Source organism: Podospora pseudopauciseta (assembly GCF_035222475.1).
Source record: "Podospora pseudopauciseta strain CBS 411.78 chromosome 5 map unlocalized CBS411.78m_5, whole genome shotgun sequence".
NCBI lineage: Eukaryota > Fungi > Ascomycota > Sordariomycetes > Sordariales > Podosporaceae > Podospora > Podospora pseudopauciseta.
The window spans coordinates 352,396-371,907 of NW_026946665.1; the positions used below are offsets into that span (position 1 = coordinate 352,396).

Sequence of the window (19,512 nt, forward strand, 5' to 3'; positions counted from 1 at the left end):
GACAATGGCGATATTGCACCCTATATAGGGCACACCGGCAGTTGACATGTTATACCCCAGATATTTCCGCATCCGGCCGAGATACCCGCTGATCACGATCATTCAGCCCACCAGGAGTGGGAGATCTTCAGGCTAAAAGCCGCCTTGCAACGTCGCATAGCAGGACCCCGTCGAGCAAAGCTTGTTGTTAATGTTGGACTCGGACGACAGGGAGCCAGTCGATGTAGATGTTGTCGGGCAGACCCTGGATGTCGTCGTACTGAACAATCTTTTGATCGTAGGGATCTTCGGCAGAGGGAGAGAAGGTAGGTAGATCGATAGGCATATGGCCACTTCTGTTTGATGTATAAAAGCAACGCCGTGGTTCTCCCTGTGGAGTTGAAAGATGGCATCTCTTTTTGGCCACTCATTTTGTTGATAACAAAAAGGTCACAATGGTTCAGATCTCCTCGTTTCTCGTCGCGCTGGGTCTCCTTCAAGCAGGCTTGGGCGCACCCCAACCTGACGCTAAAGGGGTCCAAGGACGACAGGGCTATTACTTCCAAAACTGGTCTGAAGGCGGCTCCAATATTAGATGTTCCAACGGCCAGGGAGGTTCCTTCTCGGCAAACTGGAACTCGAGAGGTGGCTTCGTCTGTGGCAAGGGCTGGAGTGGTGGCGGGGCTAGGTATGTACCTAGCTACATGTGGCTTCCTGACCATTCAATCCCTAGGGCTTCTTACTAACATATTCTACCTTATTTATTAGGACTATCAAATATAGCGGGACATATAACGCCACCGGACCAGGCTACCTAGCCGTCTACGGGTGGACTCGCAACCCCTTGATCGAGTATTACATTCTTGAGTCCTACGCTGATCTCGCACCTAATGAGCCCTGGTTCAGTATTATCATTTCCTTCTTGGTACCATAGTGACTGACATCCCGCAGGACATCCAAAGGCAACTTCACCATCGATGAGGGCACTTTTGAGGTTTTCACCAGCACCCGAGTGAACAAGCCATCCATTGAAGGCACGAGGACCTTCCAGCAGTACTGGAGCGTGCGTTCGGAAAAGCGAGTGGGCGGGACGGTCACAACGCAGAAACACTTTGATGAGTGGGCCAAGAGAGGCATGAGATTGGGTCGTCATGATTATGTGGTGATGGCTGTGGAAGGTTATACTGCTACTGGCGGCAGTGGCTCGGCAGGATCAGCCAGCATCACCCTGGGATGAGGTTGGTTGCAAGTTGAGATGCTGGTTAGATGAATAAACGGTATGATCCAGCGGTTGACGCACCTGTTTCCCCTGATGCACGGGGAGGGGTGTAGCAAAATCAGTTGAGCAAACACTCCTGAGTAGCGCCGCCCGCAACTAGCTTGGCGGTAGCTTGGCTAGTGTACTGAGCGTCAGACGGGACAACGGCGGCCGACTGACGCTATCGCGGGGGCTTATCTCTCTTCAACCGTCCGTCTCGATGGTGGCGGCCCATTAGCGCTTTGGGTGGAACACATTAGTGACAGTTGTTACGCGTCATGTTCCCAGGTTGCAATGTTGCTGGATGAAGACCAAATTGTGCCATGGCATACCCCGTGGTAAGGTAGGTAGGTAGTTTCCAGGACGAGATGTACATACGAGTCGCAAAGGACACCTGAAGATGGGTGCGGAGCTACGTGATTGCAAAGGTAAGGTATATTGGGGCCGTCTGTCGCTCTTTGGAGACGAAATGCAGTCCATTGTGCACGGCAAGTGGGAGGTGGCTCCATGGATCAGGAATTCCGATAGCCCTAAAGGACGCTAGGTCTTGCCTCCTACACCTGCCTTGTTCAAGCAAACCCCCCCGCAGACGGAATCCAAATACAGTAGGAAACTCGTCTTGCTTGTTGACGGACTCTTAATGGACCCCTTGCATTTCTTCCCGCGCGATAGCGGTTGCGGGGGACCAGCCAGTGCAGCAACCCATGAGTTGATCCTTCTAGCGTGCTTCGAGAGCAAGCCCGAAGCTTGATCGCAGCGATTGCTTGAGATGATGTGACACGTCAACCACACGAACCACACCGCGACAGTGTGTAGCATTGCGGGAGGCGCCATTATCCGGTACACTCGCTAATTCGGCCTCTCTGCCTGGCCGCTCTGTTTTTGCTACCACACGCAGCACGCTACTGACATGGTCTTTCTATCTTCCAGGTTCTCACCTTGGACGTTGTGATAGCTTATCATGACCCCTCCGCCGCGAGACAACGTGCGCGAACCGGTTGGTATCGAGAAAGGACGATCCCTCTTCACGATGGGCACTCGGTGGAGAATTCCCATCGGATTCTGGGTGGAATTGTCACTCTGGCATATTTCCCCCGATCTATCTCTTGTGTGGACCCTGCTTTTCTCCAGTCTCCACAATGATACTACCCTGCCAATGCGCCCCGCATCGATACAGCCAACCATGCTCCTTCTGGTCACCGAAACATGCGAGTAAAAGAGCGGGTTCTGTTAGGTAAAGAGAGCTACAGATTCAGGTCCCCCCATCAGCTTCCACTCACCCGAGTCAGCATGCATCCTTCACTAGGCGCCGAGACTACCTAGTGTAGATGTAGACATCGCCAGATCCAGTACGGGCCGTTGAAGCCGCCATGTGCAGAGCGCTAAGAATTGCAACGGTTCCGCACCTCGATAGGGAGTTGCTAATGCCTAGGCACCTAGATATGCCAAAGCCCTGAGACACCGTGGCTGATCGCAAACAGCACAGCATGCGTTCGACACCAGCCTTCGGTTCCAAAACCTGGGTCAAAAAGCCAAACACCCTATAAACAGACAACGCCATTGTAGGAAAGCGAATAATACTACAGCTAACAATATGAATGGCAAGTATGTGCAGTGGAAGTCTGGCGCCGTCAGTGTTGTATTCATATCGAGGTGGCTCGATGGTCCTTACTGACATCGGGGACTGGGTGGGTAGCATACAACCGCCTCATCTGGCAGCGACCAGTGAGCTGAGTAGATTGCGTCCGTGTAAACGGCCCTCTAAAGGGTCCGCACGCTTCTGCCAAAAAGAAATACCCGAACCGCGAGGGGACTGTGATGTAACCTTAGCCACGCCTCGTACGTCATTCGGCGCATTTCCACAATCAACGGCAATATCGGAATCCCGGTCGGCACTCTGCCCGTGGTTCAATCTCAACTCCTCTCAACACCAGGCGACGCCAGCCGACACTTTGGATATCACCGAATGCTGCACGGTTGACAGCGATGCCGTGAGGAATCATTAAGGACGCGGGCTCGTCGCCATGGCTCTCTCACCCAGTCTACCTATCCGAGACCTCTCGCTCATCCCGTCAGATCTCCGCAGCTGCGCAGCCGCTACTACGTCCCCATAGACACTGCTACGACTTTCATTTCTACCAGCCAACATAATGCATGTTCTTATCGTGGGCGGTGGCTTGGGTGGGCTCAGCCTGGCCCAGACTCTTCGCAAGCAGGGCATCTCGTTCGAGGTCTTTGAGCGCGACGAGTCTGCGGACAGTCGTTTTCAGGGATGGGCCATCGGAATCCACAGGTGCGCTGTCTCTTCAGAGAGTCCCACGTTTTAGTGCTAAAAAAAAGGGCATAGCATCATTGGGGACTTGAAGGCGTCGTTTCCGGATGACATGCCGGACATGAAGCAAGCGACTGACCATCTCCAACCAATCGATCTCCCATGCCAGATTGGCTTGTATTATCCCGGCCGCCAAGGTAGGGTGGGTGTTCAAGATACCCCTGAAAACCCGATCATTCGTGCCGAGAGACTTCGTCTCCGCCGGTGGCTCTCCACCAATATCGACATTCAGTGGAACAAGCACGTCAAGAGCATCAGCCACAACGACCAGGGCGTCCAAGTCTTCTTCCAAGATGGCAGCAGCGCCAAGGGCGACATTTTGGTCGGAGCGGACGGCATCAACAGCGTGGTCCGCGAGCAACTGCTCCAGACTCCCAACTCGGCCCTCCTCAAGACGGTCCCCCTGGCAGCTATCATTGGCGAGGTGACCCTCCACGGCGACGCCTTCAAGCGCCAGCTCGAGCTAGGCCACTCGGCCTACATTTACGTCGCCCCTGACCTCGGCTGCTGGATGTTTGGCGGTCTGCACCACGCCCTCCCCGACGGCGTCTCCGGCAAACACTACTGGATGCTCATGAAGCCCGATCCCACCGTCGCCGACCCCAACCACTGGCTTCAGACTGCTACCCAGCAGGAGAAGCTCGATTACGCTTTGGCCCTTGTCGCGAAGCTCCCGCCCAAGTTTAGGGAGATCTACGAGGCCACGCCCGCAAGCGGGATCAAGCAGGAGAGTCATGTGTGGAGGGATCTTGAGCTGGAGAGTCTGCCTGCCGGACGGGTCGTTTTGCTTGGTGATGCTGCTCATGCCATGACGCCGTTCCGTGGTGAGGGGGGGTATAATGCGCTGATCGACTCGATGAAGCTGGCCAAGATACTGGCAGGCGTGGATGGGAGTGATATTGACGCTATCAAGAAGGCAGTAGAGGAGTATAACAAGGAGATGCTTGAGAGGGGCGTGGAGGCTGTTCGTGCTTCGAGGGGTGAACAGAGTGCTCAGAAGACCAAGAGCGCAAACGCAAAGGTCATGAGTGCTGGGCAGGAGGCGCGGGTTTTGCCAGAAAGGGAGATTGTTTTGACGGCCAGGGGCTGATTGAGGGGGGTTTGTTTACATGACGTCACTGATAGGAGTGCTAGAATTAAGGGGTTGGAAATATTGAATGGGAATTGTTTGACATCTCTTTGTTTATAATGACTCCTTGAGTAGTTTTCGGGCAACCCTTAGAACTGAGTGCTCTTTAATTCCATTGCTCACAGCTAGGTTTTGATGTTCCAGACCTTGATCCGATGAAGAAAAAGGGAGGATTGAGAACAAACAAACAGTTTTACAATCTCTTGTTCTTCTAAGATCTATGTTACCAAATCTAGACCTTCAAATCCCCCCACCAGCGAGAATGAACGTGGCACCACGCCAGCAATGTTGAAGCAACACCCACGAGTTGCTACGGTAAGAGCACATTTGCAGTCATTTATGAAGTCTCTACTTCTTGGCAATGGTTGAGCGCAGTGTTAGCCACGGCATTGCCCAGTGGTGGCATTCCAGGTCGCTAAAACGCATGTTTCCAGGTTGTGCAATAATAATAGGCCTTACTAGGGACGGCACTGTGTAAGCCAGAATGCGTTCCCATCGGTCGTGGCCACATCTCCCATGTAGCCCGGCTATCAGGTCGACTCTGATACTTCCTCCCACTTCCTTGTGATCGACCGCAGGGTCTGTTTTTTTCCTTTTGTTGTTCTGGTTTTCTTTTTTCTTTTTTTGTTTTGGGCAACGGTATACGAACACACACAACACACGCAGAAACAGAGGAAGACGCACCGACCGACCGACTCGATCGATTAGCTGACCTTGATAGATGGGTCGCCAATGTCGCCGAAGTGCAAAACCACCGATAACACCTTGCGTAACAAAGCACCGAATTACCTAGTTCCAACAGCCAGACGAGGATTAAGCAAAGTAATGTGGTACGATCGCAATTTCAGTCAGTCTCGGTGACCTTATCGTCAACACGTCGTTTCCAGCACATAAAGGAGATTTCGAGCTGACGTTCCCGTCTTGATCCACAGTATCAACACCGCAATCTTGAAACTGAATTGGCTGCCAACATCACAATGCCCTCCGCCGACCTCGTCCTCCCCCTCATCGACCTCGCCCCTTACCTCTCCCCAGACGCCACTCCGTCATCCAAAGCAACAGTCATTGCCCAAGTCCGCGCTGCCGTCGCCGAGTTTGGCTTCTTCCAAGTCATCAACCATGGAATCCCCCTCGCCTCCCAACACGCCCTGATTGAGGCGATCCGCACTCTCATGAGAATCCCCAAGGAAGACAAACTAGCCATGAGCTTCCTCAAAAATCCCTGCCGTCGGGGTTACGAGGGGTCAGGGGATACCTTCCGGACTGGAGACAAGATGCACGACGCCAAAGAAGTCAGTCCACCCTTTCCAACTCCCTCCTTCTTCCACTCGCTTTGTTGACACGGAAAAAAAAAAGGCATTCTACATTGGCCGTCCCTCCGAAAAGATTGAGCCTCCTGGGTTCCACGGCCCAAACATTTGGCCTTCGCCTGAGCTGGTCCCCGAGGCCGAGTTCCGCGACCCGGTCTGGTCGTACTATCAGGAGACGAACCGGCTGGGCAGGGAGATCTGGCAGCTTCTCATCCAGGGACTTGGTCACCCGGGGGAGCTGCTCTCCCAGTTCACCAAGAAGCCTGTCGTGATGATGAAGATGATTCGGTATCCTCCCTTTTCGTCTACCTTGCCGGGCCAGTTCGGTGTAGGTGCCCACACCGATTTTGGTGGCGTCACAGTTCTCCTGCAAGAGGCTGGACGAAATGGGCTGGAGGTCGAGCACAAGGGGGAGTGGATTCCTGTGCCTGCGTTGGAGAATGTTTTGGTGATCAACGCTGGTGATATGATTGCTGGCTGGTCTGGGGGCGTGTACCAGAGTGCGAAGCACAGGGTTATCAACAAGGGTGAGGAAGAGAGGATCAGCTGTGCGACGTTCTGGCACGGGGACTTGGATGCCACAAACCCGTTTATTGATGGCAAGGGAGAGGGCGCGGCCGGGGATGAGACGGTGGCTGATTTGCTGGTCAAGAGGTTTAGGAGCCAGTTTAGCTTGATGAAGGGGAAGAAGACCGAAGAGGTGGTGAGAGGAGAAGTGTTTGCTCATTGAGTGGAGAAGGCCAAAATTACTGGGCGAGGTAGAGGGTTCGAAGGAAAGGCACATGTTTAAGTTAACAAAGACGTTTTATGACATTTCATCATTCAATCAGTAAAGGCCAAAGAAAGTCTAATGAAGAACCTTTGATGAAGGGGAAGACACCCTGCAGTGTTGAGATGGATGAATCTCCCACCACTCGAGTGATCCCAGTCGCCCTGTGATTCGAGGTTATGCAGTGAGCTCTGGAACAAGAGAGGGCCTTTATGGAATACCCTGTAAAGCATATTTAATGAGCTTTAAAAGATAGTTAAGAGGCCTTAAAGTTACATCAAAGGCCCTAAAAGAGAGTTAACAGGCTTCAAAGGATAGTTAAGAGGCGTGAAGAAAAAGGTAAGCCTTAAGAGATGATTCAAAGGCCTTAGATGATAATTTAAACGTCTTTTACTATGTTATAGGGAGGGGGCGCTGGTAAGATAACAAGGGGGATCCGTAAAGGTTCGCCCCAAATAAAAGCACCCTGTTTGAGCCGGGTGTTTGGAGGTGGCACCATGTCAAAATTTACCCAAAAGAATACATACATCAAGGTGAAATAACGCTGCTAAATATACCATCATACCCACAAAGTTCCACAGAGATCCTTGCCACCAATACGTCATCACACCACGGAATACACCATTTTCTGACCTGACAACGATTGACTCCGGATGATATCAACTCCCTTCATAACCCCCTCCCACCCACCGGGCATTACCTTGATTGGATGAGCTTGAATCTTACCGCCGTCCAGTAAGCTTTGCACAGCAGCGAATGCCTGAGCGCCAAACCTTCTATCCTCCGGAGTTGCCTCTCGTCCATATTCACCCTCCAAACCCACCTTGATTCCGAAGATGCTGAGAACCATCACCCACGACGGCTCAATCGTCAGAGCCCGCGTCTGCGCTACAGTATCTCTGAACGGTTCAAGAGAAACATAGCGACCGCCAGCACGGCCGATTGATTCGAAGCAAAGCTTGGTAGTGTCGGCCTGTGAGACGCAGTCGAGAGCATACTCGAGCTCGTTGCGGGTGTACTCGCGGATCTCTTGAGCACATGTTGGGGAGTGGTAGTCAAAGACCTTTTCAGCACCGAACCGTTCAACGAGGGCAAAGTTGGAAGGGGAGCATGATGCAATTGGTCTGAGGCCGGCACTAGTGAAAGGAAGAGGAATGGTCAGAGGAGACCCCAAAGAGATGATGGGGACCGAACTTACTTCTTCAGAAGTTGAATGGCTCTGGTTCCAGACGCCGTGCTGCCTCCAGCAACAAGAACAAATTCTCCTTGCTTTGGCTCACCTCTGCGGAGGTCGTCCAGAGTGGCAGGAACACGAAGTCTGTCAAACAACGATAGCGTTGCGGTGGCAACACCGGTTCCCAAGCTAGCACCCTCCTCGAAGCTCATGTCGTCGGGAAGTCTGAGTAAAAGATCCGCCATTGCTCCCACGTATTGAGAGAATCCCCCAATGGTTTTGACGTTTGAATTGCCGCCAAAAACCATGCCGGCGACCCTATCCCCGACTGAGAGATGCGCAGGAGCGTCTTTCCCGAGGGCAACAATGGTGCCTGCAAAGTCATAACCATGAATAGCTCCCTGAGCTGGGCTGTAATCGAGCATCTTGGCATCTGCTGGGTTGATTGCCACCGCGGCCGTTTTCACTGCCAAGGTTAGATTACGGTGGGTATGGGAGAGGAGGCGACGAGGGTAAACAAACCGATTGCCATGTCGGGTGCAAGCGTCGGCACTGCGACATCGTGCTGAATGGCGAGTTTCCCAGGTCCCTGAGCAATAATCGCCGTCTGTGTCCTTGGGAGGGAGAGCTCTGCGTTCAACGAGGGCATGATTGTGAGTGTTGGTTAGGTGGAAAGAAGTTGGATCAAAGGGGTGGGGTAGATGTAAATTGTCCAGATTATCCGCTTTCAAGATGTCAACAATCCGTTGCAACAATGCCGTCAGACGCCTTGCTTTAAACTGGTGTTCCACAGCATATTAACCGTTAACCAGATCGGGTGAGCCAGACTATCGGGCCTGTCCTGTCGCCGCATTTGCGCTTTCTCGGCGCATTGCACGAGGCAAAATCACCGAACACAACGCCGAACAGAAGGGCCCGAAATATTTATCAATCCAACCGCCGAGCCAAGACTTCACTCTCAACAGCCGATTTTTGATGGCTCCATCGAACTGCGGTGATGTTTGCTTGCCTATTTCTGCAGAGACCCACCGCAGCAGGGTGGTCCTCGGCGGTGACGGGAATCTAGCATATCCTCCGGCACCCAATTTCCAGCAGCGGCTTGAACTATCATAGCCTTTCAGAATAGCATAATCATTTCTGTTCATTCTGGCAATCCGAACACCAATGGCGGCAACCGAAATCCTAACCTGCCCCGTTGCAGTCGACAAGGAGGCCAACCTGGCTCTCTGCCCAGCTCTGTACCCAGGCCAAGCACTCGACACACCCAAGAACCCCCAAAAGATCGAAGAAGCGGAAATTATCGACCACTCCAAGCTCCTCAAAATTCCGTCTCCAAAGCATGGCCATTACTTCGGCCTCCTGGGTCACGCCCCGGATCTCGACCCTGACCTGCCTGTCAAGTCGTTCTGGAAGCTGATGGACCAGTATGGAGAGATATTTCAGCTTGACCTCGGGATGACCTACCCCCGGGTGTTTGTCGGTAGCCGAGAGCTGGTCAACGAGATGGCAAATGACGAACGGTTCAGCAAGTTTACTCATCGACTGCACAAGGAGATGAGACCGGTGTTTGGGGATGGTTTGTTTTCTGCCGAGTCAACGGACAAGGCTTGGTGGAAGGCTCATAGGCTGTTGGTGCCAATCTTTGGTGAGTTTGTCCAAGTCTTTGACGGGGCTGGGGCTAACATCGGAAAGGATCGCTGGGGTTGAGCAAGATGTTTGATGACATGTAAGTTTGCTGTGCTGTTTGATATTTTTGGGTGACCTCTTTCTAATTTCTTCATCCCAACAGGCAAGATCTTTCGGCGCAGCTTGTGATGAAGTGGGACAGATTTGGACCAGATCACGAAATCGAATGCATCGACGACATGGCGAGACTGGCATTCGACACCGTTGGGCTCTGTGCTTTCGGTTACCGGTTCAACGAGTTCTACACTGCGGATCATCACCCTTTCATGACCCAGCTCAAGGAAGCCATTGTCGAATCGGGGAGGCGAGCGAATAGGCCAGAGATCCTCAATCAGTTCTACTGTAAGTATGGCCCGTCAGAGAAACTTTAGCAGACCCATGCTAATCCCGTCATTCAGACAAAGAGGAACAGCACCGTCAGGAGAATATCGCCAAGATGAAGGAGCTGTGCAAGAAGATCATCCAAGACCGGATTGACAACCCAAAGTCAGAGGCAAATGATCTGCTCAATCTGATGATTCACGGCGTTGATAGGGAGACGGGAGAGAAGCTCACGCGTGAGAATATCGAGTACCAAATCCCAACCTTCCTCGGCGCTGGGTGAGTCTGCAATATATCGACCAATCATTTGACAGACATGTACTGACAGCTTCTATTAGATACGAGACAACCTCGGCAACCTTGAGCTTTATCTACTACCTTTTGTGTACGTACCCGGAGACCATGGCCAAGGCCCAGCAGGAGGTGGACGAGGTTGTCGGTGACACGGTTCTCACATACGAGATGCTGCCCAAGTTGAAATACCTCGATGCGTGCATCAAGGAAGCATTGTAAGAAAACCCCCCCTTACACTCTGTCCCATATTGCTTCAACTAACCCACTTCTAGACGTATCCAGCACCCCAGCAGTTTGCTCACGAGGTTTGCAGTCAAGGATACAGTCTTGGGAGGAAAGTACTTTGTCAGAAAGGGTCAGATGGTGTCGGGTGTCTGGAGGCATTTCCACAGAGACCCCGTCGTCTGGGGTGCTGATTCAGATGAGTTCAAACCGGAAAGGATGCTGGACAGAAATTTCCAGGCGTTACCACCTAATTCCTGGAAGCCGGTGAGTCGGAGCCATGTTCCCGGTAACGGTACAATACTGACATTACAACCTTTTCAGTTCGGCGATGGTCAGCGAGCGTGCATTGGACGTGGATTTGCGGAGCAAGAAATTCTCATCAATGTAGCCATGGTCCTACAAAGATTTGATGTTAAAAAGGCAGACCCCAACTACATTTTGGAGCTCAAAGTGCGTATTGTTGTCCTTTCCAACCTGGCTTCTTGGGCTTGTCTATTTTCTCTCTTTCTTTCTACTCAAAGAGGTGATTAGCTGGCTAACCTGACAACAGGGTCAAATGGCTTTGAAATGTATTGACTTCAAGATACGAGCGAAAAGGCGGTCAGGAAAATCTTCCTTGAGTGGTATCCCTGGCGGCGGCTCCCAGCCAAAGAAGGCTGCCACCAAGACAAGACAAAACGTTACACCACAAATCGACAGCAAAACTCCCAAGAAGTCCATCACCGTCTTGTTTGGCGGCAACATGGGGACCGCCGAGAGTCTGATGCAATCGCTTTCGCGCATCGCCCCCGACTTTGGGCTTGCGGTTGACGATGTGAGAACGCTGGACTCAGCCACTGACAGTCTGCCCACGGATCGGCCCTGTATCATCATCACACCCTCCTACGACGGACGACCTCCGGACAACGCCAAGAAGTTTGTCAAGTGGCTTGAGCAACTTTCCAGCAATGGCACCAAGCTCTCAGGCGTCAAGTATGCTGTGTTCGCATTGGGTAATTCTGATTGGGTGAATACATTTTACAAGATTCCCAAGCTCATTGACGACACGCTTGAGAGCCTCGGTGCCGAGCGCCTCGTCGAAACAGGTTATGGAAACGTAAAGCAAGACCTTGTTGGACCGTGGGAAACCTGGGAAGAAGAGCTGTGCCTGGCCCTCTCAGGAGTGTCGGCTGACAAAGCCCACAAGGCACAGGCAGGCGTCGAAGTGAGCATCGAACGCCATAACCTCAAGACTCTTCCCAGCGTTCTAGGCGGTGATCAAATGGGCATTGGGACCATTGCCGCCATCCACCAACTGGCTGATACCTCGGTGGGACCAGCGAAATACCACGTCGACGTTCGTCTTCCTCCTGGCTGCCACTACCGAGCGGGAGACTACCTCGTTGTTCAAGGCCGCAACTCCACCGAATCCGTTCACCGAACCATGGCCCGTTTCAGTCTCAGCCCAGCAGACACCATGACAGTTCAATCCTCCAAGAAGGATTTCCTACCATCTCAACCAATGGCAATAGAGCACTTTTTAAGACAACGTGTCGAGCTCGCCGCACCCATCACCAAACGCCAGCTCCTCACGCTCTCCCTCCACGCGGAAGATTCCTCCCCGGAGAAAGCCCATCTTCTCAACCTCACCCAGGACCCCGCCTATGAAGACCTGCTCACAAACCGGCACTCTGTCCTCGATGTTCTCAGCACCATCCCTACCTTGGCTCTCCCTTTTGGAGTCTTTATCGATCTCCTCCCTCCCCTTGCACCGAGGGTGTACAGCATTTCGTCTTCTCCCCTCTCCCCGTCCTCGGGAACACTCCAGTCCGGCCTCGTCGCATCCATCACGTTTGACCTGTTCCAATCCCCTGCCTTGAGCGGTCACGGAACATTCAACGGCGTTGCCTCATCCTACCTCTCCTCCCGCAAGATAGGGGATGAGATATCTTGTCTTGTCCGTCCCACAACACTACCGTTTCAGCTCCCAAAAGACATCTCCAAACCAATCGTCATGGTTGCGGCAGGCAGCGGGATTGCCCCCATGAGGGGTGTTCTCCAAGAGCGAGCCGAGCTGATGAAGCAAGGTGGGGAGTTCGGCGAGGCGGTCCTCTTCTTTGGGTGTAGGGATGAGGAAAAGGATTATTTGTACAAGGAGGAGCTGGAAAGGTGGGAGAGAGGGGGGGTGGTCAGGGTCGTGCCGTGTTTTTCTCGGCCGGGCGGGAAGAAGGGGAGGTATGTCACTGATGCTTTGTGGGAAGAACGGGATAGGATGTGGGAAGTGGTTGAGAAGGGGGGCAGGATTTTCACTTGTGGGAGTGCTGCTAGACTTGGGAGGAGTGCTGGGGAGGTTTGGAGGAGGATTTGGAAGGAGAAGTCGGGACAAGGGGGAGAGAGAGAAGGAGAGGAGTGGTTGGAGGGGATCAAGGGAGATGGGAGATATGTTTGTGATGTTTACTGAGAGTTTGTTTTTTGCAGTGCCTTCACGTATAGTAGGTATTTAACCAAATATGGTTCGGAGATAATATAGAGTGGAATTGAACGGTAAACGTGAAGCAAGATCCCAACTGCGTTTGACCATGCCTGGCGTGATATGACGCAGTTCTTGGAGGGCTTTAGCATGTGAGCCTACCTGCATATAGAGGCCCATCTTGGCTTTCTGCAATTTGTGGAATATTGCGGTGCCGGTAAATAGAGCAAGGTCTGAGATGCCTGTGGGAGCGGACACCCACTACGGGTTTTATAGGGAACAGCGAAAAGGTGGTCTGTACCCAAGGGGGCAACTGCTGGTTAATAGCAGGTTTGCTCTCTCTAAGAGAACACAGGCCCGGGTAGCACAATTGATGGTTCGCTCTGTTTGGAATTAGACCAGAAATCAGTTTAACGACTGACAATGGTGTCCAGGAAGGTTCTGAGTTCGTCTCGCCTCCAACAGTCAGATTACCTATCCCATCTCCAAGATATTAAGAGATTGCCCAGTTCGACTCTGAGACATGGAGCATTTTGTTCCTTTATAAAACACTGTTAACTATATGTGGTTGGAGTAAGTCAGATAAAGTACGCGGTAACTTTCCAGTTTCATTTCTTCTGTTCCTTTTAGTTTTTAAGCACCTTCGAGGCGACGTTCTGCAATCCAATCAATGGCTCCAAATCGTCTTGACGTCATTTTCAAAGGGAAAGAGGGGATGAAGCATGCTGCCGTCAAACCACGCCCCAGAGCCATTGTAGTTTTGGCCAAGCGCCTTGTCGTCATCCCAGCTCGCAGAAGATTTAGTCATCATCAGCAATGGGGTGTAAAGTATGCAAGGTACGTAGCTGCCCTTCTGGCTTTGAACGATTAATGGAGGTACGCCTAGGGTAGGTGCAAGACCTCGGATCGATGGTGGGAACGGCCCAGGTCCGACTAATTTCTCGCGAGTTAGGTAGGACGGACTTAGGAGTTAACAAGGACTTAACCATCTGCATGGAACCGGGTGGTGGCAATCATTAAATAGCTGGCAATCTCTCAATCGACAGTCTTCAATTCATTGTCTGATGTTACGAGTACCGCATTCCGGTGCCGTCGTCACCCGCCTACTTTGCAAGTTCTCTGCCTTTGTACCGGTCATACCTTGCACCTCATGGCCACCTCATCTCCTCGGACGACGAATGTCTGGGAGGTTGTCGACTTTGTGGGAACTCATCACGACACGTACGCGGCAATCTCCCCGGCCGATGCGGACTTGTCTGGAAAATCGGTTCTCATCACGGGCTCCTCCAGGGGAATCGGCATGGCAACCGGCATTCGCCTTGCCGTGGCTGGATGTTCCAAGATTGCTCTGGCAGCCCGCTCTTCTCTTCGTCAGGCCGAGCAAGAGATCAAAGCTGCTGCTGTTGCCGCAGGCCGAGAGGAACCTCTCGTCCTTACCCTGAACATGGATGTGACCGTGGAGGAGTCGGTCACTGAAGCTGTGGATAAGGTATCCAAGGCATTTGGAGGAAGTCTGGATGTCCTGATCGCCAACGCGGGCTACCTGCCAGCATGGAGACCTGTTGTGGAGTCTGATCCGACGGAATGGTGGAAGACTTGGGAGATCAACATAAAGGGGACCTATCTTTGTGCGAAGTCTTTTATCCCGCTGCTGTTGGAGTCGTCCATGAAGACTTTCATCACCGTCTCCTCTGCTGGAGCACACGCACTGTTCTACGGAGCCTCAGCATACCAGACCACCAAATTTGCAACCCTAAGGTTCACCGAGTTCATCGATCAGGAGTACCACGACAAAGGCCTGATTGCTATTGCGATTCACCCAGGAGCGGTCAAAACAGAACTGGCATTGAATATGCCCGAAGAGCATCATACCATCCTCCAGGACACGCCCGAGTTACCTGCCGACGCCATGGTATGGCTTGCCAAGGAACGCAGAGAGTGGCTTGCGGGCCGATTCTTCAACTGCTGCTGGGATGTCGATGAATTGGAAAATCGGAAAGATGAGATCATAAGCCGTGACTTGCTGAAATTTAGACTTACTATCTGAGCGGGTCTATTTCTTAGTAATGAACTAGAGCCATGGTTAAATTGGACGAGTTCATTTATTTATCTCACCTGAAGCTTCAGGGAAAAGGGTGACTTTAATTTACAGATGTTGTTCTCTAGGAACGGTTGTGGATAGACCCATCCCAATATGATGGAGATTAACAAAAGGGAAATTAGAACCAAATACAAAGAAGACATCCATTTGAGGTCCTGGCTGTAATGCGCGGCAGTGTTGATCAAGCATCCACACCCTAACCCACTGGCAGCGTTTGGAGCCCGTGCTATCCCCATCTCACCATTCAAGAATAAATGGCAGTAGGAGGAGCCGTTGTTGTTATCTCAGCCTTTAAAACACCTAACCTCTCAGCAGCGTGAGAACATTTGAAACCCGGCGTAGCTCTGCCGAATGGTATTTGAGTAAATATTACGAGCATCTCAACGTTCTGGAACCCAGCGAGCCGATCGAAGATTTAGGTGAGTTTCCCTTCCCGATTACCAGTTGTACCTCGATATCTTACACACCTGATGTACATGTAGATGCCGCAATTGATGCTGCGGTTTCCAGAACACACCAAAGCCAGCACCTCACTGGACTTAGGGTTTGTGCTGATAGAGTTGCACGGGACGTCTTCATGATGCAAGAAATACTCGCCTATATTCAGGAGGTGAGGAGCTCCTCTAACGTGCCGAAGCAGCTTGCCATCCCGGGTATTGCGGCAGAAGGAAGGTAGGATTATGATTTCAGTTTGTTCCTTTGCCCTTGTCCTCCAATTATACCTGCTAACATCCGCATCTAGTCTCACAAATATCGCTGTTTCCGCATGGCTTTTCCTAGCGAAGACCGTTACATGGGTCACGCTGTTATTTATTGGAGTGGCTGTATTAACCGGGATAGTCGGCTACGCCCTATGGCCTCGTGATCTCAACAAGCACTACCAAAGTAAATAAGCCCGAATACAGATATTGAGGCGTGCAGTGGAGGAGCAGTATGATGTCGTCGAAATCAACAAGCAGCAGACTTTGCTCAGACCAAAGACTTTTGCACACCTAAAGTCAGATTTGATGTATCACTGGCCAAACGAAGATGAGCTTGAGAGTTGAAGTGGTCAGAGGGCAAGACGTGCAAATTTACTTATCGCTGGAATTTACCTGCTCATGCCCGAGGTTGAAAAATTTACATCTGTGATCCTCCTTCCCATTCTGAGGGTGTTGCAAAAGCATTTCATCAACGCAACTGGTAGGTATTTAGATTGGTTCCATTTGCATTAGCTGTTGTCTTGTTGGGCTCATATTCTGATGTTGGTCTCGGAACGGATCGTGAAGAAGGTACCCCACCATGACCACGATTGCGGTCCTTTCTTCCTTGCAGTGGCCTTTTTGGAAAGTTTAAGAATTGGGACGTCCTGAAATGCCCCAAAATGTCTCACCGTCCTCCCAGCTTCATTTGAGAAGCGCTTTGCAACCCCCGGCCCATCTCGAAGCATCTGGAACATTTACCTCCCGCCACCACAATCGCCCATCTTCCGCCAGATGGCGCCCCCCTTGCGCTCACGCGCCCCTGGTAGGTCTTTGTTTGCAGCTAACAGTCTGCAATGTCGTAGTTTGTATCGAGAACCCTCGACGGTCCACTGACCAGGTTGCCGCGATATGGTGATAAACTCCATCCTTTCCCATGGCATATGCCGCCACTAATAATCTACTTTGGAGATTCAGTCGAGATCGCCTGTCTTTGCCCATAGAGAAGGCATGAGCAAATACTTTCGGACCGTGCCCCAGACACAACAACACCCGATCCTTTCTTCAGCTCGATCTGCTGGACGGTGGAATCAGCGAAATATCTTTATCCTTGGTTACAAGGTCCTGGTTCAACCCAATTGCGACGATAGCTCATACAAGCCTGGGCTTCTCCCGCTGGTCAGACCGGTGCCACTGTTCCAACTGCCGGTTCCTCAAGAGCGCTTCTCAGCTTGTCTTTTCAACCCGTCATGTTGATGGTGCAGCTATAAGCTGGTACCTACTCAATCAAGAAAGAGAAAAACATCCAGGATTTTAATCACAAGTGATTGAGCCCTTCATCTTTGGTGCTGATCGAGCTGGGCCTGCAGGGTTCACTCGGCTTTGACCGGTCAAGGGGCCTGTCTTTGACTGTTGGCTTTGACGAGATGAGCCGGCGTTCTTTGACGGTCGACTTTGAGGAGATGGGATGTCGTTATTTAACTGGATTGGCAGAGGCCGCGGTTGTGAACCAGAGGCCTGTTGACTTGGTGCCGCCGGCAAGGAAACGGGTTGTTTTCGCTGCTGCTGTTGACGTTGCTGACCGGGGGCGCCTTGATTGACAGCTACCGGCGAAGCTCCTCGTGGCTGAGGCTGACGGGGGTTCAACCGTGCTGATGGCGTCGATATGGAACCAATGGCCCGCTGTTTGGATACTACGGGCTTAGGGTTTTGCGGCCTAGGAGCCGAACGAATCTGGAGCCCCTGCGGTGGTTGAGCGGGAGAATTCGGGGTGAGTCCTTGTCTAGTTCTGACACGGGCTTCTTTTTGCACTTGAGCTCTCGCGACGAGGAATTCGTTGTACATGTTCAAAACGGTCTCTAGGTTCTTTTCAAGTGCCGGGCGCTGGTAAGCTTCTCTCTTCAACTGCCGGGTATCTACGCCTAACTGTCGAAGGATCTCGTCACGCTGACCGGATGCACAATGCGACGAATGCAAAGGAAACTGCAGAACCTGAGAGCTGTAGGTTGCTGCTAAGCAAATGTTGGCATCTGTGAGCGCCTTGCCAAGGTTGATGATGCTCCGGCTAACTGAGATGGGCATTAATACAACTAGTCGGTACATCTGACATTCTGGTGATTACACGGCTGAATCTCGAGAAAGGAGATGATGCTGGCGGTGTGCGGAGATGAAGGGAACTTAGCTACTGGATGCACATACAACTTTCACACAATGAGGCATGTTTGTTGCGTTTCCACGCTCCGATGCCCGCTGTTGCGCCGCCTCCCAGAATAGCGCCTGACGCACCGCCGGCAATGATAAGGCCAGTGCCTCCTGTAAAGAATGTATAAACCATCAAAGCAGCGGCGACCATAACTGCTGTTGCAGTAGCTCCGACCACGGTCTTGGCTCCATTCGGTAGCCTTAGAATGGTCGGGGTTGCGGCGGCGATGCTCAACATTTGGTCCTCATACGCAGAGAAGAAAATGGTTGCATTCCGGAGCCCTAGCATCGTCTCGTAAAGTTGCTGGGGTGGGATATCTGCGAATAATATCAGGATACAGTTTCTCTGATGGATGAGGCATTGTGAAGCTTACCCTTTTGTTTGGGAATTCGGCTCAAGTCCAAGCAGTCTTCAATGTGGCGGATTATGGTGGACATGAGGTCAAGGCAGGGCTCCGCCTTATTCCAGGCGTTGGTGACATCCTCGACCGTCTTGAGTGGTCCGTTGATCTCAGGTTGATTCATTTGTATCGACTTGCGGAGCTTATCAAACTCCTGAACCATTGATGACCCCATCATCCACTTGGCCGGAAGCGTGCGCACCATAGTCGCTAGATCGGCACCTATTGCAGACCCGCGCACAACTTCTAACGCAAGATTGCACCTGATTGAGTCTTTGGGTTAGTTCGGACATGGTTAAGATTGAAAGCCAGCAGGAGATGTGGTATAGAGGAGGTCCTACATATCAATTGGCGTAATCAGATTTCGTTCCACAACCGTGCTCGTCCGGACTTCTAGAGACCTCAGGATCCTGATACGGGTATTCTTGTGTACGACCTCCGGCGAAATCTTGCCGACAGGCACCAACACCATGTGGTGTGCCGTCGAGTTTTGTTGTTTGGCAAGAAAGAATTCCTCAATCTTGGAAGGGAGCACAGCCTCAAAAAGTTCCCTGAGATCAGCCAAGTGATCGTAAACGCGGCGGGCCCCTTTCACAACTGATCCTTTAAACCGGAAGTTTACTTCCAGAGGAACGAAGCTGTCTTGGTCGTGGATGCTGGTGAGTGAAGTAGGGTGCACTGTCCAACCTTTCAGGTCGCAATTCTGCGCCAAGAATTGAGCTGTCCCTTCATTGTCCTTGTAGTTCCATCCTCTGGGAGTGTACCTCCACACCTGCATCAGAAAGTCGGTGATGACGGTGCTGGTAGACATCCTGATAAGACTGCATTTATGGTTATCGTTGGAAGGCTAGCGAGGTGAGCATGTAGAGACTAGAAGAAAATGGCTTGAGTTCCATGGTACTTGATGGTCCCGTTCCCACTCATTATAGAGGAAGACTGGAGGCAGGCTTCGAACGGCCATCGTGGTCAAAGATGGCGCAACACGAAACAGGAGAACGGCCAGAACCGCCAGGACGAGACCGCACCCAACAGTACGTACAGTCTCTGTCTCTGTGGCGGAAAATGATGGGAGACATGCAGTGTTCACGGTGCAGTGAAGTGTTACTGTATACCATGCGCTGAAGCGCGGGTCTGAGACGGCGTTGTTGGCGTGACCCGTTTCACCAGCTCGGCGGCCAATTGAATGTTGACCTTGCCGCAGC

At 51.9% G+C, this 19,512-nt stretch overlaps 8 protein-coding genes across 8 annotated transcripts; 6 read left to right on the plus strand and 2 right to left on the minus strand.

The window, feature by feature from the left end:
• Nucleotides 1–434: 434 nt before the first annotated feature.
• On the plus strand, nucleotides 435–1,216 carry QC763_506810 (uncharacterized protein; the record flags this gene model as incomplete). Its single annotated transcript, XM_062913274.1, has 3 exons — nucleotides 435–667; nucleotides 748–879; nucleotides 931–1,216. The coding sequence occupies 3 exons, from the start codon at nucleotides 435–437 to the stop codon at nucleotides 1,214–1,216; spliced, it is 651 nt and encodes a 216-aa protein (XP_062764693.1).
• Nucleotides 1,217–2,911: 1,695 nt separating this feature from the next.
• QC763_506800 (uncharacterized protein) lies at nucleotides 2,912–4,840 on the plus strand. Its single transcript, XM_062913273.1, has 2 exons — nucleotides 2,912–3,530; nucleotides 3,585–4,840. Exons 1-2 carry the CDS (start codon nucleotides 3,388–3,390, stop codon nucleotides 4,657–4,659), a joined length of 1,218 nt encoding a protein of 405 aa, XP_062764694.1. The 5' UTR covers nucleotides 2,912–3,387; the 3' UTR covers nucleotides 4,660–4,840.
• Nucleotides 4,841–5,076: 236 nt separating this feature from the next.
• Nucleotides 5,077–6,738, plus strand: QC763_506790 (uncharacterized protein; the record flags this gene model as incomplete). Its single annotated transcript, XM_062913272.1, has 3 exons — nucleotides 5,077–5,545; nucleotides 5,631–5,990; nucleotides 6,055–6,738. Exons 2-3 carry the CDS (start codon nucleotides 5,676–5,678, stop codon nucleotides 6,736–6,738), a joined length of 999 nt encoding a protein of 332 aa, XP_062764695.1. The 5' UTR covers nucleotides 5,077–5,545; nucleotides 5,631–5,675.
• Nucleotides 6,739–7,381: 643 nt separating this feature from the next.
• QC763_506780 (putative secondary metabolism biosynthetic enzyme) lies at nucleotides 7,382–8,600 on the minus strand (the record flags this gene model as incomplete). The annotated part of the gene is made up of 3 exons (XM_062913271.1): nucleotides 7,382–7,913; nucleotides 7,976–8,376; nucleotides 8,436–8,600. 3 exons carry the CDS (start codon nucleotides 8,598–8,600, stop codon nucleotides 7,382–7,384), a joined length of 1,098 nt encoding a protein of 365 aa, XP_062764696.1.
• Nucleotides 8,601–8,847: 247 nt separating this feature from the next.
• Nucleotides 8,848–12,917, plus strand: QC763_506770 (uncharacterized protein; the record flags this gene model as incomplete). The annotated part of the gene is made up of 8 exons (XM_062913270.1): nucleotides 8,848–9,596; nucleotides 9,644–9,677; nucleotides 9,741–9,979; nucleotides 10,036–10,237; nucleotides 10,297–10,467; nucleotides 10,525–10,741; nucleotides 10,799–10,927; nucleotides 11,028–12,917. The coding sequence occupies exons 1-8, from the start codon at nucleotides 9,116–9,118 to the stop codon at nucleotides 12,915–12,917; spliced, it is 3,363 nt and encodes a 1,120-aa protein (XP_062764697.1). The 5' UTR covers nucleotides 8,848–9,115.
• A 679-nt stretch (nucleotides 12,918–13,596) lies between these two features.
• QC763_0073770 (uncharacterized protein) lies at nucleotides 13,597–13,946 on the plus strand (the record flags this gene model as incomplete). Its single annotated transcript, XM_062906016.1, has 2 exons — nucleotides 13,597–13,763; nucleotides 13,883–13,946. The coding sequence occupies 2 exons, from the start codon at nucleotides 13,597–13,599 to the stop codon at nucleotides 13,944–13,946; spliced, it is 231 nt and encodes a 76-aa protein (XP_062764698.1).
• A 130-nt stretch (nucleotides 13,947–14,076) lies between these two features.
• QC763_506760 (putative secondary metabolism biosynthetic enzyme) lies at nucleotides 14,077–14,973 on the plus strand (the record flags this gene model as incomplete). The annotated part of the gene is made up of 1 exon (XM_062913269.1): nucleotides 14,077–14,973. One exon carries the CDS (start codon nucleotides 14,077–14,079, stop codon nucleotides 14,971–14,973), a length of 897 nt encoding a protein of 298 aa, XP_062764699.1.
• A 1,067-nt stretch (nucleotides 14,974–16,040) lies between these two features.
• On the minus strand, nucleotides 16,041–19,458 carry QC763_506755 (uncharacterized protein). The gene is made up of 4 exons (XM_062913268.1): nucleotides 18,652–19,458; nucleotides 18,284–18,573; nucleotides 17,907–18,227; nucleotides 16,041–17,776 (listed from the first exon to the last, which is right to left on the minus strand). Exons 1-4 carry the CDS (start codon nucleotides 19,119–19,121, stop codon nucleotides 17,022–17,024), a joined length of 1,836 nt encoding a protein of 611 aa, XP_062764700.1. The 5' UTR covers nucleotides 19,122–19,458; the 3' UTR covers nucleotides 16,041–17,021.
• Between the last annotated feature and the right edge of the window lie 54 nt (nucleotides 19,459–19,512).